The sequence below is a fragment of the Didymosphaeria variabile genome (assembly GCF_027946475.1).
Source record: "Didymosphaeria variabile strain IMI 356815 chromosome Unknown scaffold_2, whole genome shotgun sequence".
NCBI lineage: Eukaryota > Fungi > Ascomycota > Dothideomycetes > Pleosporales > Didymosphaeriaceae > Didymosphaeria > Didymosphaeria variabile.
Window position 1 is genome coordinate 750,904 of NW_026611621.1, and position 17,262 is coordinate 768,165.

The window sequence follows — 17,262 nt, forward strand, 5'->3', positions numbered from 1 at the left end:
AATTCCAATGCCAACCCGCCCAATCTAATCATGGGTTTATAGTTCAAATGCTATCACAGACGTCGAGACCATTGCGCCTACTATCGATGGCTCAAGCCACATTATTCATTCGAGCCAAGTCCGCAGATCTGATGCCCAGACACCACAGAAACGAGACTCACGCGCAACAACGGATATGCCCACTATACCAAGATCAAAGAAACCCTGGGAGGAGGAATTCTCCAACGGATCGGACACAGAACGGACTGGCTTCGAGGTACCACTCGAGACCACTCGCTGGGAGGACCGGTCGAAGCCGGACCCTGGGGTTGTGAACTGGGAGTCACCTGCAGAATCTGGAAACGACGGAGACACCTCTAGTATTGATAGCATGAGAGACACCTCCAGTATTGATAGCACTTTCCAACAGCTCTCTTCCGATGACGCAGCATGCAAGTCAGGCCAGAAATTCACTCAGAGAGCTCGACCAATCGCGTTCGTATCTCGTCGACGGAGAGTATCTTTCGTGCCAGACTCGCGTCGTCCACAGACCGTGGTGATTCACGAATTGGTTTCCAGGTCCGTTTCACCATTATCGTAAAGTTGTTCTCAGCTAATATCACAGGGTGGACTGTATCATCTGTATGGATGACGACTTACCCGCAACTAAGACGGTGAAGCTTAGATGTGGCCATCGCATGTGTTCTTTGTGCCTTAAGCGTGGATTCACCCTCTCAATCACTGGTTCTAAACATGTGCCACCCACATGTTGCAGCGCGGAACCTATACCACTAGTGTATGCGGCACGATTGTATGACGACGAATTTAAGATATTATGGAATAATGAATACCAGGATTACATTACCAAAAATCAACTGCGCTGTACGAGGGACGAAGAGGTCAAACTGGTGATAGAAACGGATAAAGAGTCTGATACAAACTCCGAAAATGTGAGTGGTCATGAATTTGACCTCTTTCATTCCTATCGGCATCGCAGAAATCGACACGTCACTTTCCAATTCTCATCAACAAACCCAGGTCCCACTGATTGTTTGGCCAACTTAAAGTCGGATTCAGGTGAAGCTCCTCCTGAGCGCAGCTCTCGCGCCTATAATGACGCTCTCAAGCATATCGCATCAACGCGGCTTCTGTCGGATTCAGAATCAGGACTCTCACCTTCCCGCCCGATGGTACAGTCTGAGCTGTTGGTACGACGTGTAATCAGATGGTTGTTTGCAATGCCTTTCGATCCAGGACGCTGGGTATCGCTCAGAAAGAATGATGATTTGGATCGCTCAGTAAACGGTGTTAAAATCTGTCCTCGTGGGAGTGGATGCATCCCCTGTGCTGAACTAATGCACGACTCAGATGAAGAACTCTCGTTACTTATCGACCAATCCAACGAAGAGGGAGGATGTTCCATAGGTGCTGGTGGTATACATGACCTTTTATTGTCCCGTGGCACTATTCAGGGCAAAGAGCCAGCCTTGGGGCAACAGTCTCAATATGGTTGCTTCTACCCATGTCCTTCTATACACTCCTCGCTTCCCAATTATGACAGCTCAGTGGGCGAGTCTTCAATCAGCTCACTAAGTTTGGGGCACTTGTCGGAAAGTGATGAGAAATCTCCTCCGAAATATGAAGAAAAGAGCGACGACAACAAGACTAGCACATATCAACGGCCTGGTATAAGCAGGGACTGGGGCATGAGCAGCCATTGGGGCAGAAGCAGACCTACTGAACACGATCGCGCACCGCATTCCAATTACCGTAAACCGTATATTGAAGACGTGGAAGAAGGATACGATGAGGAACAGGGTAGTACAGCGAGCAATAAGGAGTGCGACCCGAGTTCGTAGATTTCAGCACCACTTTTCCAGCTATCATAGAGCATGAGCCGTCGAAGATCAGAACATTTATGAACGATCGTTGTGTGAAATGTTTCGAAAGCTTCACGTGGGGCACAGCAGACGGACGAAGATGCATAGTTTGGCGAAAGGAGACCTTGAACGAAAATCTAGATTACCGCTCTATCAGATGTGGAATCCTCAGAATTCTTCCATTTGATCGTCTTCAGCTTCTCAACCGTCAACGTAAGCCTTGTATATATACCATAGGTAATCTGCGAATGAAATTATCCATTCTCACAAAGGCAAGGTGCATACCAATATCATCTGCCGTCACACCGGCAACCCTGAGTGACTTTCCAACCCGATGCCTGTCAATCAGCTCTCTGTTAGTGACACCGACCCTAGCTGGTAATGGATCGTAGCCATACGACACAAACTACGAAATGAATCAAATATATCAAGGGCTATCGATCACAGGCAACAAGGAGCAGGTCGTGTCGTGCTGCCATACGTAGGATGATCCTGCTCATGACTTCTCGAGTAATCTCGCTCCATTTTGGTGAGTACACTTATCGAATGCCATAGCTTTCCCAAGTGCAATAATACGTGGGACAAACTTCAGAATCACGCTAAGTAGACACCAGATCCTCTAGTGAACCAACATAGACATTGTACAAGTTAGCTTAGCTGTGCCAAATTTGCTACATAAACTGAATTTATGCAACAGTTTGTACATACGACCATAGGATCTTGAGAACTAGGCTTCCCGTCCGCTCAGCCATATATAAGCAGGATACCGGTGGATTAGTAGTTGCGTGGGTGACCAGCAGCGAATACCCACTGTTGTATGTTTTTGCTTTTTTTTTGCGCTCAGTAGAATTGTCGTGGAAGTTATAGTCTCGAGGCTTCAGTCTGGTGATTATGGAAAGGGTGCCATGACGGTAGTGGTCACAATCATCACTCTCTCGGTCTGAACGCAAAGCAACTAATCGACATCTTTGACATCAAACCTAGGAAGTGCAGAGGAGAAAATCGTGGACACTCACTAAGACAGTGTTGGCAACCTCCACATTGTGCTTATATTTATCTTTAAGTACCATAGGTATGTCCTTTCAACATGAGTCATGGCGTTTCATTGTCTCTTAGCCTGATGGTACGAGTGACTAGATATTTTACGTATATATGAAGCGAAGCAACTGAGCAGGCGCAGGTGGACCTTTGCTGCGCCAAAACGATGCAGTGAAGATTGACGATGGACGAGGACCGATGGTGTCTCGCACATTGAGCAGGAACAACGAACCAAAAAACTCTGCAGGTAAACTGTCCGATGCTGCTAAACGAGCGACGAACATTAAATCTGGGTCGCCACTCAGCGAGAAGGTACTCGCGTCCACAGGACAGCTAGACAGCGCCACAGCAGTCCTAGTAGAGTTGTTCTGTCCATTGTTGACAGTCCAACGAACGACTTCAAACTTGTCGCCAATCTTTCGTAAATGCCGCTGAAGTGATGTAGCAGCTGATCGCATGATGTAAGCATCATGCGCATCACAACCCTCGCACATTTCCTGGATCAGCGACTCATCGATAAACCCAAGAAACATGATACACAGCCACCCTTTCCGCGCTTCCGATTTGACTGTGTCTAATACCTTCAAAGCTTTGCACAGGCGACTGAAAGTTGGCTCAGAAAGTAACGGATCCACTATGTCGAGTGATAGTCTTCGGATGATATCCGGTACGAGATGACAATACGATATGGCTTCCGGAAAGTCGAAGTTGCGAGTTTCTCGCAAGTGGGAGAACGCTCTCTCCAAGACTTGAGGGAGTGGCAGCACCATCGAAATCTGACCATCATATATAGCCTCGAGAGAAATCTCACTTCCTTTTATTCTTGCTTTGTGTCGTTTGTTCGGGCTCACGCGCGCTTCAAGTCGTGTCATGACGAATGGAGCCATTTTCCCGTCTCGAATCTGTAACACACCACCTGGAGTCGGCAAGACCGCATACAACCAGCTCATTCTGCCCTCCTCGACTAGAGCATTCAAAATCACCTCAAGTGCCTGGTCTGCGCTGTGGTTTGAGTCTGGCTTCACGTGCTTGAGTCGTAGTATGCCGCACAAAGCATAGTACTTGTCCGAAGGCACTGTCGCAGCTAAACCGGAAGCCAATTGCAAGACGTTCGCATCACAGAGCTCATAGGTCTGTGCTTCATCATAATTCTGACGCAAGTACCATAGTCTACGGCACCATGATGCGAACTCGTCAAGCCATGTCTCTTGGAGGTTTTGTCGAAAGAGCACTGCAGCCATAACTCCAACCCTGGCAAGCGATAGCCACTCTCCACTATCATCCCATGTAAGCAAATAGTTCTGACTCAACAATATCTCTTGTAAAATCCAAGCCCGGCTACGCCAAGTAGCATCACTAAGGCGTCGCAGAGCATCCAATGCAGCCGCCTCAAGATCTGAATCGAGTGACCGCAGAGATGTGCATGACTGGCACAGTAGACAGCTGTGTGGTACCATCTGTGCGATGTCTCTGAATGTCAGCGGTCCTGACATGGGGCAATCAAGGCGCTGTCTCAGCTCTAATAGCGGACTTAAACTCATGCATGCTACACGGAGCAGCAGAATCGTACATCGAGCTTCGTAATAGATTTCATCCATGCGTGGTATCCAGTATGCTTTATCTTCAGCAGAATCCTGGTTGATGCACATGCAATCAAGCCAACAGCGAGTAGCACGGCCAGTCTCTCGCCTGATAGCCTGAGATGCGGAGTCTCCGAAAAGTGTGTTGAGCCGCACCTGGAGTGCCTGCCAATCTGGAAGCCTGTCATCCGGGTTTTCGCGCCACTCGCTCCAGACATAGGAGATTGCGACATGTGTATGGAGGCCACTCGTCAAGAAGCCATGGCGGTCAATCTGGCGGTGGAACTGTGATGTACTCGGATCAATGAGCGAAAAAGTTGATCTCTTTGTTGAGAAGAATGATTTGGGAATTAGAGTGCCCATGACCTAAACCGTAGAGTTGTCTGCGAGTTCCAGCACGGGTCATCGCCCATGTTTGATAGAGCACAATCAAACGGACATTGTCGAGGTGGTCGTGTACACCGGCGTAACGTTCTATTTTGGAGAATCGTAGAGCCAGTACCAGAGAGGCAGATGCTAGCAATATCGTTAATGGTAGAGTATTGTAATTTCGATGAGATACCCTCGGTTTGCAGTCGCGCAAACTCGAGTGGTAATTGCCCTGCAGCCTGCTCGCTTGCCGGCTTACTAACCTGCGCCCCCCGATAGACTCATTGTAAACCATTGGTGATGACACGCGGATACACGCTGTAATATGTTTTGCCCTCGTGGTGTCTTCAACAGAAATGTGGTCTTGATGATGCATCAGACTCCTTCTTGTCGGGAGGCATACATCCAAGGATGGTCTTGATAGCCCTGGCATGGCGCTTACTTTTCGCTCGTACTAAGAAAGCATTGTTGACATGACCAGCTTGAAGACTGAAGTTAAGTATCTGTTGGGAAGTGGTGACTGTATGCCATTGATACTGTACATATCATGCTAACTCTCGCTCTTAATCACTAATGCAAATGCAAATGCAATGTTCCAAGTCTTCCTCCCATTCCTTCATCGGATAACCTCTGGCCACCCCTTCCTCTTCACTACCCTCTAACCTCTAGTAAGGGGCCGCCGCCTGCTGGCACGCCTTCAACTGATCCAGGTACCACCCGCAGATGGTCAAGTTGCCCTGGTTCTCGGTCATGCAAGTGTTGAAGTTCTTGATGTCACCAGCGCAGGGGCCGGACGGCTGGCTCTGCTGCGTCTGCTGGTGCTGTTGCGCGAAGTCGGTGTTCTGGGGGGAGGCCTCGGCGGGCGCAGAGGAGCCGCCGCCGAAGAAACCGCCGATGGCATGGCCGATGGAGGAGCCCACTGCGACACCGCTGGAGGGATGTTAGTACCTGTTCACCTTCGATGACATTCAATGTGGCTATCGCATCCTCACAGACAGCCTAGGCGATGCGCATTCGGTCCGAAGCAAAGAATTGGGAATATGACTTACGCAGCGGTGCTAGCCATCTGTCCGAAGAGTCCGGGTCCCTGGCTCGCCTGGGGAGCAGGAGCGGCCTGCTGGGGTGGCGCATGCTGCTGAGCCGGAGGAGCAGCAGCGGTGGACGAGTGACGGGCGGGCGCAGGAGCTGGAGCAGCAGGCCTGGCCGGGGCAGCCGTAGGACGGCGAGGGGGAGCAGATCCACCACGTTGACGAGGCATTTTGGAAGAGTGTGCGTTGGCGGTGATAAGTGGGTGAAATTGGTCGGTGGTGATGGAGGTTGACGGTGGTAGTAAAGTGTTTAGGTGAGGATGGCAAAAGTAGATGGAGCTCGGATTCGAGAATGATCGGCGTCGGGGTTAAGCCGAGGGAGGCTCCGTCAGACGTGAGGAACGGACGGACTGCGATTGGCTGCTGCCGTCGCTTCACATACATGGCTGCGGAGCATCAGATTATGTTCACTTTGAAGTTGTACAATACTAAATTTATGTATATGATTCTGTTATACAATTCACCGTGGCTTCTCAGGGTCCTCTGGCTTGAACGACTCCCTCGGTACGACATCCGCCAGAGGAACATCGTTACCAAATCCTTCCTTTATGAAGAGCTCCCTCTCACCAGGGCGGGCCACTACAAATGGAATGCCCTCCCCAAGCTCTAGCTGTACCAGTCCGCCCTTGCCCTTCACCATGTGCATCAACATGAAATTCATGAAGCACTTCATGCCCATTTCTTCCCCCTTCTTCACGATCCAGCCGTTGATGTAGTCGATTTCCGTCTGCCTACCCGCCCTAACATCTGCCAGCATACTGGAAATGTTGTCTCGGGTGCGATTTGCAACCCCGACTACGACGGTCTCTAGTCGCCCTGGATCAAAGCGTTGTTGTACGTTAGGGATGTACTTCAATTCGGGGAGAGAGCGTATGACGAGAGAGACCTCTGAGAGGAGCAATCGTATGACGCGCGTGAGAGAGTAATTGTATAGAATAGAGCCGTTTCGCGCATCGAGCATGACGGTGAGCGGGTTGATAATGCAATTTACGGCAAGCTTCTCGAGCTGCAGCTGGAGAAGGTCCGGCGGTGAAAACCCTGCGGCGCAAAGAATGGGTGTGCGTAATAGCGTTCGTAGAAGATACCTGGAATTCGGGGTAAATGCAGCTTCCGCTGCGTTGGGGGAATGCGTGGAAGGATCCGGATTGGCGGGGTGAGCAGGCTCTACGGGCTGTGGAGGTGAATGGGCCGCGAACTTGGTCTTAGGGGCGTACGGTGCAGACTCGCGATCCCTTTCGTTGGGCAAGATTCCAAGGGAAATGGTTCCAAAACCTGCGTGTACGACCGTAAATGGATCATCGGTCTTGTGCATACCGTGGGAGTTGATGCCCACCATGTAGTGCGGCCTTGTCACAACATCTGGGAATACCTCTTTGTTCACCTCTTCCACCGTACCCATTCCATTCTGCAGGAAACAGATAACAGATTCTTTGTGTAGCCGATGTTTCACAGAAGAAAGTGCCGACAGAACTTGCGTCGACTTCATGCAAAGGATGAGCGAGCTAATGGGCTCTGAAGACTCTCCGTACGCCAGCTTAGGTTCTTGTGAAACTTCTGCCTGTCCAGAAGAGCCCGCCGCGAAGGGATCGCCAGTATTGGTCCCAAGCTCTTTGCCGTGATATCTCAATCGTGGTATTGCCAATTCCGCCTCGTAGCCTTCGCGCCTCTCTGCATCTCCGTCCGTGATGCACTGCAGTCTCTGAGGGGATTCTTCCCATTGCTTCAATCTATCGCGACTGTGAAAGATCAGTGTCACAGGTGGCGCATTCGGTATTCCTTTGAGCGAGTGCGCGACGAAATATCCAACGTTGCCCATTCCCATGATGTGAATGCGGCGGTCCCGCACAGGCTGCGCCCGGTAGAAGTCCGCAGGGTTTCGAGACATTTTCGGCGCATCGTTTGTAGTCGAGGGAGGTTCTTTCTCCGCCCTGAGGAATGTTAGTCTTGCGCATCGTCTGAAGAAATGGTAGGCGCACTTGATCCCCAGCTTTGCCTGTGGCTCTGTACTTTCAGGACCAAGCCAGCTCTTTCTCAATGCGCTCGTCTGATAAAAGGCCACCCGGCCGTTCGTATGGCTACCGGGTCTGCATTGGGCTCGTATGTGGCGTATCCTCGGCCGTAGCCTTGGGAGGAATTGTAACGGCGAGAAGGAAGACAGGTTGGCAAGCTGAAACTATATTACATATGTGAAGAAGGGGACGCTATGTACAGGCTCTTGCGGCGCAGCAATTATTGGTGAAGAAGTAAGAATAATGGTGATGCCGTTGTCCAGATCGAAGCTCTAGCTGCGGAGCGGAGAAAAGCTCGGTCCGCCCGCTCTAAGAAAGTTCGACAGCTTCTTGCGCTCGAACTTTACTCACGTAGGTTAATTCTCGACACGACCAAGTCAACAACGCGCTGCGCGCAGGACAGCCTCTCGCTTAGATATTGTCCAAACAACAACGAAAAATCACAACAAACGTACCAGCCAACGCGCCCTTCCCACGCGACCGCCGCTCCCAAACCCGAAACCATGGACCCCGAAACCAACCTTCCCGACCTCACCGACGACCTCGCCTCCACAATCGACGACCTGGAAGATGCCCTCTCCCCATCCTCACCTCCCCCTCCCAAAGCTCAACTCCACCCTCCCCACCCTCGACAAAGCCAAACTCCACATCCTCACCGCCTACACCCTGGAATCCCTCCTCTTCTCCGCCCTCCAAGCCTCCGGCGCAGACGCAAAAGCCCACCGTATATTTCCCGAACTAGCCCGGCTGAAAAACTACTTCGGCAAAGTAAAAGCCGCGGAGGCGGCGGGCGAAGGAAAGGGCGCGCCGGGGCCGAGCACGAAGCTGGACAAGGATGCGGCGGCGAGGTTTATCCGGCATGGGTTGAGCGGGAATGAGAAGTATGATAAGGAGCGCGCGGAGAGGCTGGCAAAGGAGAGGGCGAGGGCGGCGCTGAAGGCTAGGCAGATGGCGGAGAAGGTGAATAAGAAGTTTGATGATGATGTGGAGAGTAGGGTGCAGGAGGAGCTGGGGCGGAAGAGGAAGGTGGAGGAGGGGAGCGACAGCGATAGCAGTGGTGAGGAGGAGGACACCGACGACGACAAGGACCAAGACAGCCCGGCGCAAGTCGTGAACATGGATACAGTCGGCAGCGAAGAAGACCACGTCGACAGCGAAAACGCAAACTTCTACGGCGAAGATACAGACGCCTCCGCCGCCGCCGCCACACCCAGCAAACCGTCCAAGATCGAAAACAAGAAGAAGAAAGACACAAAGGACACCAAGAAGTCCAGCAAGCGCAGGAAAAGCGACATCAAAGTCATCCGCAACGACGCGCAACCGCACAAAACGAGGTCAAAGCAACCCATAGCAAAGAGAGCTCCAAAGAACGAGGACGAGAGACCTCAGGAACTCATCCTTCCCGAGCGCGGCGGCGAACCGAAGACACGCAGCGAGATGTTCAACCAGCTCTTGTCGGGCACTTTTGCGGAGCAGAAGAAGGAGAAGAAGAATACCAAGGACAGGAGCAAGAAGGGAAAGAAGGCCTGAGGTGATTGTGGTTATGATGGTGAGGTGCTTCCAGTTCGAAAGTATAGCCCACGCGCAGTGACACTGGACACGACTTGAGGGTGCGTGCCACAACCGGCTTGCAGTCTCAATTCCATATCAAGGGTTACGGACGATGTCATCGATGATATGGTAAATAGCATAATTTGATACCCCAGTTGAGACCTCAGAAAGTCTCACGAACTGCACGACATTTTCATGCTCAAATGATGTGCGCCCGAACAGCCAAAATCCATAGCGTACACCAAAGAAAGAACAGAACTTAAGTTGTACGTCGTTAAGCGTATGTGTTATCAGCTTGTAGCAGTATATAGCCTAACAAGCCCTGCTAGTGCTCGCACTCCGATCCAACCCCACTCTATCCTTCAATCCAACCGAACCCTCCATCCAATTCCAGCAGTAGAGACCCTTTCCAAAGTCCCTCTGCTTCTAGAGAAATGCACTACCATACCAGAACTAGCCCAAACCCTGCTATCAATATCTTACAGAAAATTGTATGTCTGCGCAGCGACCGAATGGTTGAAGTAAAACCGATGTGACTCCTGGTATCGTAGTGTACAAAAAAAAAACGAAAGACGGAAAGAAAATCCAAGACCTTTTAATGTATATGCAAGGAACCGGAGGATAGTGATGTTATGAGTCATGCAACGAGTCGAAATGTAATGATGCCTCTCAGAAATAAATGTGCTGTGATGCTGACGGAAATATATATTAACGTAATAGTCGTATTTTGCTGGCGTCTGCGCTGTGAACGTTTGTAGGCGAATTTCCGAGTCGTAGTTGGAATCGGATGAAGTGGCGTACACCTGATTAAGTCTAATCGAAAGCCCCAGGGATTGTCAGGCTCAATCTCTCGTCCTTCTTCTTCGACAACGGCTGTGGAGAGGGCGGCATCGAAACTGGCCGTTGCTGTTGCATCTTGATCTCCGCTGACCTGACGTCTAGGGACTTGCGGACTTCCTCGTGAAGTTGTGCTTCGGCTTCTTGTTCAATCTTCTTCTCTTCCTCCGTCGTTAAACTCTCTTCGGAGGCAGGTTCGCTGGAGATGATTGTCTTGCCGATGGACACCCTCTTCACATTGTCCTCGCCCTTCGACTGGAATGGATCGTCCTCGCTTTTTCGTGCTCCACCCGTCGGTTCGGTCATGTCAACTGCAGAATCCAAAGGCTTATCAGAGAGCTGGCTCTCCTCACTCTTTCGAGTCACATCTCGGGTGTCGGTGCCGTTCGCAAACGTCGGGCTTCGCGGACTATCTCGGCTGGCAACAAATGCTGGGATCACACCACCGCCGATCCGAGACCAGAACATACGCTCTCGTAAACGGACGCTCTCTTCCCAAGCCGCCTTCTTCTCTTCTTCGCTCTCCGCCCTCCAATGTCCCGCAGCGACCATCCGCAGGAAGCTGATGTAGTCACAGGTGCTCCGAACCTTTCCGAGACACCAATCGCACAGTGGATGACGCGTGTCGTCACTCTCGGACGACTTGAACCTAAACTTCCTAGCATATTCATCGCCTTTCCTGACCTCCCCACACAGGGAGCAGGGGAAGATTGCCCCTCGGAATTTGGGTGGAGGAGGAGCCGGCTCGACTACAAACGAGCCAGCTGTGATACTATTCAAGACTGTGCGACGTGCCATCCAAGAGAGTCCGGGAGCGATGTCAAGACGCAGTGTAGGCTCAATGTCCTCGGACAAAGATCGCTTGTAGAACTTCTCGTCCTTGAGATTAGCTGCGCCAGCAAGAGACTCCCGCGGCGAGTTGGCGCCTACGGAGTTGGGCGACTTTGAGAGGGGAAGAGAACTGGTAGAGTTGTTGGTCAGAGATCCTAGTCCTAGCACGTTGAGACTGCTGTAGTTGCCACTTGAGACACGGCTGTTGGGCGCAGATCGAGAGCTGATCTTAAGCATCTCCTGGAATTCCTTGATCGATGTGAGATCAGATCGAAGAACCGGGTGGACAAGGTGCGTGAAGTGAAGAGGATGATTGGGAGAGATTTCGTCAGAACCAGGTGTGTTCGGTGGTTGGCCGTTTGTGTCGAACATTTTGCTCATCTTGTCCGCAGGTGTGATGCCAGGCGTTGATGGCGCGGTGGTCGTCGCCAGAGTGTTGCTCTCGTCGTCGCCATGTGCGCTCATCCTTTCCAAGACACCTTTGAGGTCCTGCAGTTGCTCTTGCATCGAGCTCTGGAGGACTTCCGCATCGTTGAGCTGCTGCTTGAGCTGGTCGTTGCGCTTTTCGGACGCCTCGGTTTCTTTCCGTGCGGCCGATACCATCTACACTAACGATCAGCTTTCTGTTGAACACGGGTATCATATTCCAAGACTTACCCCGTTGGCTTCCTCGAAAAGCGCCGTCGTCAAAGTCTCGACCTCGTTATCGGTTTTCCTCTTCGCCTTTTCCGCCTCTATCCGCCTCCGCCTCTCATCGCTGAGTTCGCTTGACATTTGTTTCTCCATCTTGTCGTAGACCTCCTTCTCTACCAGCAGACCTTGCGCGACCTTTTGCTCATGAACCTTGACCTGCAGCTCCAACTGCGCCAGCCTTGTCCTTGCCTTGTCCAGCTCATGGCGCGTTTGCTGCAGGCTGTCATCCAGCTTGGTCTGGTGATTGATCGCATCGATCAGCTTTGTGCTCAGGGTAGCGACTTCCTGGCTGAGATCGGGGTGCATGGTGGAGTCGGTCGAGTTGTTGCGCGTTATAGCCGGTACTGGCGTTGCCGCCCGAGGATCCGGTATCGTGTTGAGGACTTCGCTGTCGGAGCGCTCGAATAGAGGTTTGGCGAACTTCTTAAGTTGCGGCGAGGATATAGATTTTGTGACGGTTTTGTTCGCCGGAGGGCTCAAGGTCTTCAGGCGGGACGGGGTTACGGTGCCAGAGTTGCCTCCCGTGTGTACCCACGGGGCAACATGAATGAACCTAACAAAGCAATATGTAAGCGGTGCGCTGGCTACGAGGGCTGCGGCAACTGCCATGCGATGGGTTTCGAAACTCCGCAAAGTGCAGAGTTTAATTGCGGATGCTGTGGGACAACGTACTCAGCCATGACTGACAGCTCTAGTTGGACCGGATGCTTTGGGCAGTGGAGCTAGGCGGTGGATGCAGGCGGACAAAGGAGTGACGAAAGCGATGCAGGCGAAGAAGGTAGCCCGACGTTGATTCAACAAACGCACATTGAGGGCAGATGAAAGTCGCACGGCGAGGACTGCGCGGGGCGAGCAACACAGGTACAAAGGAAGGAAAGCAGGCGGGAGCAGCGTGACAGGGGCAGCGGGCACTCTTGATGGTTTGATGCTGGGGGCGGCAGGGAAGTGGGAAAGCGCGGAGCACCGCCTGCCACGGCCAATGCTAACAAGCCTCGCGTCCACGACGATGCAGATAAAGGCAGCACGCCTCGATGCTGCATCTCGGCGCGTACAGCCTCATCGCTTGTATCGGTGTCTTTGACCGCGTTCTCGTCGTCTACAGAGACGGTAGCACACGTCGTAGCGAACACCCGTCGCCTGAGGCATGAGCGACCCGCACCTGTCACCGGCCGTTGTTGTTTCTCCAAGCCGACGCATGAGAAACATCCCCCCGTTTATCGATCATGCTCTCGCCACTTCCCTGGCAGCCGAAGCCGCGGTGGCACACTCAACAATGCTGCGTCTGTCTCCATCCTCAGGCTCGTCGATGATGCGCATGTCGCTTATGTCGAGGGTGCGAACAGTAGCTATCAGCAATGATGACTCTGCCCACCATCTGACTGCATTCTACACGACGTGCTGGCAATGCAGTAATCATCAATAAACCGTCTCTACCAAAGCAGACGCTTACGATATGGTTCGGGCCAAGCAGTGCATAGCCGGCCCGTCGATCAATCAATGTTGCCCCGGCGCTGGCCCCCAGCCCACCTCAATCTGGAAACTCGAAGGCCAACATCGATAGGCTCATCAGGCAACGACCATGCGGGTACGCGCCGAAGATGCAGGGTAAGCTATACGGTGCGGAGTACATGTGCCAGACGAGGGAGGTGATTGAGTACATCAATACTGCGCTGCGGGGGCGTGATTCCTGGATTAACTGGCGTTGGGTTTCAGGAAGCAACTCGTTCCACCGAGCTCCGCTTCCCCCGCCGAGGGGAGCGGCACATCTTCGCAGCAGCACCGAACGAAGCCAGATCGGATCATGGATGCAGAACGCACGTGGTCCGGCCGAGACATTCGAGAGCGCGCCATCTCAACCTTCCGGAAGCAGCAGAAGTGAGAGACGTCGATGGCTGCGCAATGCACGTCCGGTCCAATTCCACCCCGGCGGAGCTGCGCCTTCATTGGATGAGCTCATCCTAGCAGACGGCGCTGTCATTGGGCATCGCATCTGAACAAGGCTAGACAAGCGAGCGTCTGGCCTGCATTAGCGCCGATGCGAAGCTGCCGCTGACATCATACATCGTCGAGAGCTCTTTCCACATTCTCCAATCGATGAAGAATTCGAGACACGAAAAGTAGAGTGGCACGACAATTACGTCGCGACTGTGTCGTTGACTCACCAACTCACTACTTCCGTCTTTCTTACATCGGCCACTCCTCCCCCTTCCCCGGAAACTCATCCACCCATTCCTTCACCTGCCTGATCTCCTCCAAGATAACCCTCTTCGCATCCTCATCCACAAAGCTCAACACCCCATACGTATCACTCGAATGAAAACCCTTCGGAATGACCTCCACCCTACTCCTGTTCTCTCCCTTGTACGGCCCACCAGGCCTCAGTTGCGCACTCACCGTCGCCTCTCTCCACGGATCGTTGCCTCCATTGCCGTAGAATAAGCGTGGGATATCCGTATTGAACCAGCCGTCGGTCTTGGCGTTGATGGCTTCGTAGGTGCGGCCAGTGGAGATACCGACGGTGTAGCCGTTTACCGGTGGGAAGTACAAATCGCATTGGCGGACCCACCAGTCGTAGCTGGAGAAGCGAGAGACGATTGTTGGGCGGTCACGAGGGGCGCCGCTTTGCCAGTAGCCGAAGGGCTCGTTGCCTGAGGGCTCGTTAGTTGTGATGAACAGACGTGACGATATGGGAAAGAGCATTCGGTCGATATCTCATCGCTGGAGTAGAAGACCAGTGTCAAAACTAAGTGCAAGAAGGGGAGAAACTTACAAGTCATCCAGACCCACTGTCGAAGATACGTATTGCTGATACTCGTATCCGAGAACATCGGGCTCGACGCATTATACGTATCGAAACAGTCCACATTCCTCTCGCCTTGGTAGTACTTGAACCCCTCACAGAAGCCTGGCAAAATCGTAGTATTGAAGTAGTCCGCATATCCCGCAAGCGCTTTCTCCGCGCCAACGCCCTCCACGCCAGGAACATCCGTAGCATTAGGAGTGACATTCTCAACGGCATCGCAGAACGCCCAGAACCCGGTGTCTTTGAAGAGCTGGTTCCCCTGCCACAGCCACAGCGCGTTCGTCAGCGCGGATGCAAAGTCATCGAAGTGAATGACTCCAGCTAGGCCGAAGAGATCTTTCAGCGCGTATTGTTCTTCTTCCGTGCCGTTCGTGCCGATGGCGTCGACGTGGTCGACGACGAGGGATACGTCTTTACTGCAGTTCGCGGGCATGCCCTGCTGGACAGGCAGGAAATACTGCCAGAAGTCTCCGGTGATCTCCACGACGGCAGACGCAGCGAGGTGTGCCCAGAATGTCCCGGGTGAGAGTTTGGCGGTCCATGCCGAGAGAGCACCGGCGTAAGATCCTCCTGCAAATACCCACGGCACATTGGGCGCGTTCTCGGTTCCCTCGTCGTCCCAAGGTAGCTTGGCTGTTCGCGCGAAATGCACGAAGTCCTGGATCGCCTCGTCGAGCGTGAGATACTGCAGCGTCTCGGTAGTGAATTCGGTTACTGGCGTAGACGTCCCCCAATACCTATGCTCCAGCACGATGATCGCTGCCCCGATCTCCTGTGCCAGTAAACCAGTCGTTCTGTTGGTAGTGAGGAAGACATTGTAGCTACTCGCATTGAGTTCTCCAGGCGTGTGCAATATAACAGGCGAGCCAGGACCTTTCCACCACTGTGTAGAATACCAGTAGAACTGTGGAAACGTGCCCAAACTGTGATTGTCGTGAGAGACCCACTGCTCGAACGTAGCGTTCGCCTGGCTGACGTTCAAGTTTGCGAGAGCCTCGGACGGGCTCGGGGCGATGCGGTGGTTACGGTAGTTTGGAACCTCGCTCGAGCGGTATGCTGTGACGCCGCCCACAACGATGGCGAGAACTGCAGAGAACCGCATGTTGGATTCGACGACGTAGTCGAACCGATCAGTCCACCGTTAGGAAGGGCTTTCAATAGCAAAGAGCAATTCGCCTCTCCCGGCCCGCGCGGCACTCACGGGCGGATAGCATCTTATACCATAGCATAGCCTCGCATTCTCCATCCTCAAATCGTAACTTTGATTATCAAGTCGTCGAGAGGCGTGTAATGGGGGCGGCATCGGACCGAAGAGCTTGTCTGGAGCATCTCATCTTGGCTTCTTGGCGTTAGTGTAGGATGAGATACCCGGTCTAGCGCTTAGAGACCGACCTGAGCTAATGATCTGTGGAACTACATTGCGAAATTGTGGGAGACCCTTGGGTACCGTGAGAACTCGTCCATGAGGTGTTTCGCTAGCGCTTTCGAGCCGGCGGGGGAAGCTGGTGGTGGGGATCTGATTGGATATAGTTACTTTACTATAATGTTTAACAGTTGCTGCTAGTTCTAGAAGGGTGTTTTGCTAGTAGACACCGTCCGCCTAGAAAGGATAGTAGAATATCTTGTGGACGAGTTTTGACGGTAGGATTGTTTGCAGCATATTGTGGTTGCTGCAAGAGTAAATGCGAGTGGGTCCTCCAGAGCAGGAATAATGTAAAAGAAGGAGACAGTAATCAATAGGTTCTTAAAGTACTATGTAGAGTCATTATGTTGCTAGAAAGGCGGAATTTCACATAAATGGAAAGTCCAGCAGGCTTTGATACTTGGGGCTGCGGCTAGCACAATCCTCCGTATATCATGCGTAACGTTATATCAGCACACCACAAGCCCATCTACAAACCGAACGAAGCAAAGACATAGCACTGAACACACCAAATCACTCAAATGGAAGGAAACAATGAATGTTGAATCAGTCATGTACTGCTCCGAAAGCTTGGTCTCCATACAGTAATAATTCTCGCCCACTGGATTTGAAAAATAGTCGAGCCCAGTGTGGGTATCTGATGCTCATCGTAGGCCAATTCAGCGGTAAATAGTACCAATCACGGTCTGGCATGGTGATTTTCAACCTTCGAAGCGTCGCTAGGGTTTTTTTTTTCGACGTCTGACCGTTTCGTTCAAGATGCGGAGTTACTTCGTTTACACGATTCGAAAAGATGATGTGAAACGTCGTGTATTGTTGCACAGAAGGGGTTTCTCATACAGGGGTTTTCGTTTGAAGAAGCCCGAAGATAGAAGTGTTGGAACGCTCACATGGAGCACATACAAGCTGGGATCACCTTGCGACAGCGGTCGAAGACTCATTCCTGATCCATTGGGACTGAATACATCTTTTACCGACCTTTTCCGTACGTATGAGTGTAATCCGGGGATATCCTTTTTGTAAACCGCATTAGAGCTTTTGAATAACGTTCCTAAGTATAGTTGCCCCCCGTAGAATGGACAAATATCCTCGACTTTGAAACTTGGTCGAAATTTCAGGCGACCACGAGAACGTCTTTTTATCACGACTTCAGCAATTGCTACGGAGGAACGCGCTGTTCC

The 17,262-nt window shown here is 52.1% G+C and overlaps 5 protein-coding genes across 5 annotated transcripts; 1 reads left to right on the forward strand and 4 right to left on the reverse strand.

The window, feature by feature from the left end:
* Positions 1–5,511: 5,511 nt before the first annotated feature.
* Positions 5,512–6,104, reverse strand: N0V89_001934 (uncharacterized protein; the record flags this gene model as incomplete). Its single annotated transcript, XM_056210745.1, has 2 exons — positions 5,512–5,776; positions 5,896–6,104. The coding sequence occupies 2 exons, from the start codon at positions 6,102–6,104 to the stop codon at positions 5,512–5,514; spliced, it is 474 nt and encodes a 157-aa protein (XP_056074218.1).
* A 290-nt stretch (positions 6,105–6,394) lies between these two features.
* On the reverse strand, positions 6,395–7,819 carry PAN5 (2-dehydropantoate 2-reductase (Ketopantoate reductase) (KPA reductase) (KPR); the record flags this gene model as incomplete). Its single annotated transcript, XM_056210746.1, has 1 exon — positions 6,395–7,819. The coding sequence occupies one exon, from the start codon at positions 7,817–7,819 to the stop codon at positions 6,395–6,397; it is 1,425 nt and encodes a 474-aa protein (XP_056074219.1).
* Positions 7,820–8,513: 694 nt separating this feature from the next.
* On the forward strand, positions 8,514–9,473 carry N0V89_001936 (uncharacterized protein; the record flags this gene model as incomplete). Its single annotated transcript, XM_056210747.1, has 1 exon — positions 8,514–9,473. The coding sequence occupies one exon, from the start codon at positions 8,514–8,516 to the stop codon at positions 9,471–9,473; it is 960 nt and encodes a 319-aa protein (XP_056074220.1).
* An 834-nt stretch (positions 9,474–10,307) lies between these two features.
* SEC2 (rab guanine nucleotide exchange factor S2) lies at positions 10,308–12,464 on the reverse strand (the record flags this gene model as incomplete). Its single annotated transcript, XM_056210748.1, has 2 exons — positions 10,308–11,765; positions 11,820–12,464. 2 exons carry the CDS (start codon positions 12,462–12,464, stop codon positions 10,308–10,310), a joined length of 2,103 nt encoding a protein of 700 aa, XP_056074221.1.
* Positions 12,465–14,039: 1,575 nt separating this feature from the next.
* N0V89_001938 (uncharacterized protein) lies at positions 14,040–15,760 on the reverse strand (the record flags this gene model as incomplete). Its single annotated transcript, XM_056210749.1, has 2 exons — positions 14,040–14,503; positions 14,626–15,760. 2 exons carry the CDS (start codon positions 15,758–15,760, stop codon positions 14,040–14,042), a joined length of 1,599 nt encoding a protein of 532 aa, XP_056074222.1.
* Between the last annotated feature and the right edge of the window lie 1,502 nt (positions 15,761–17,262).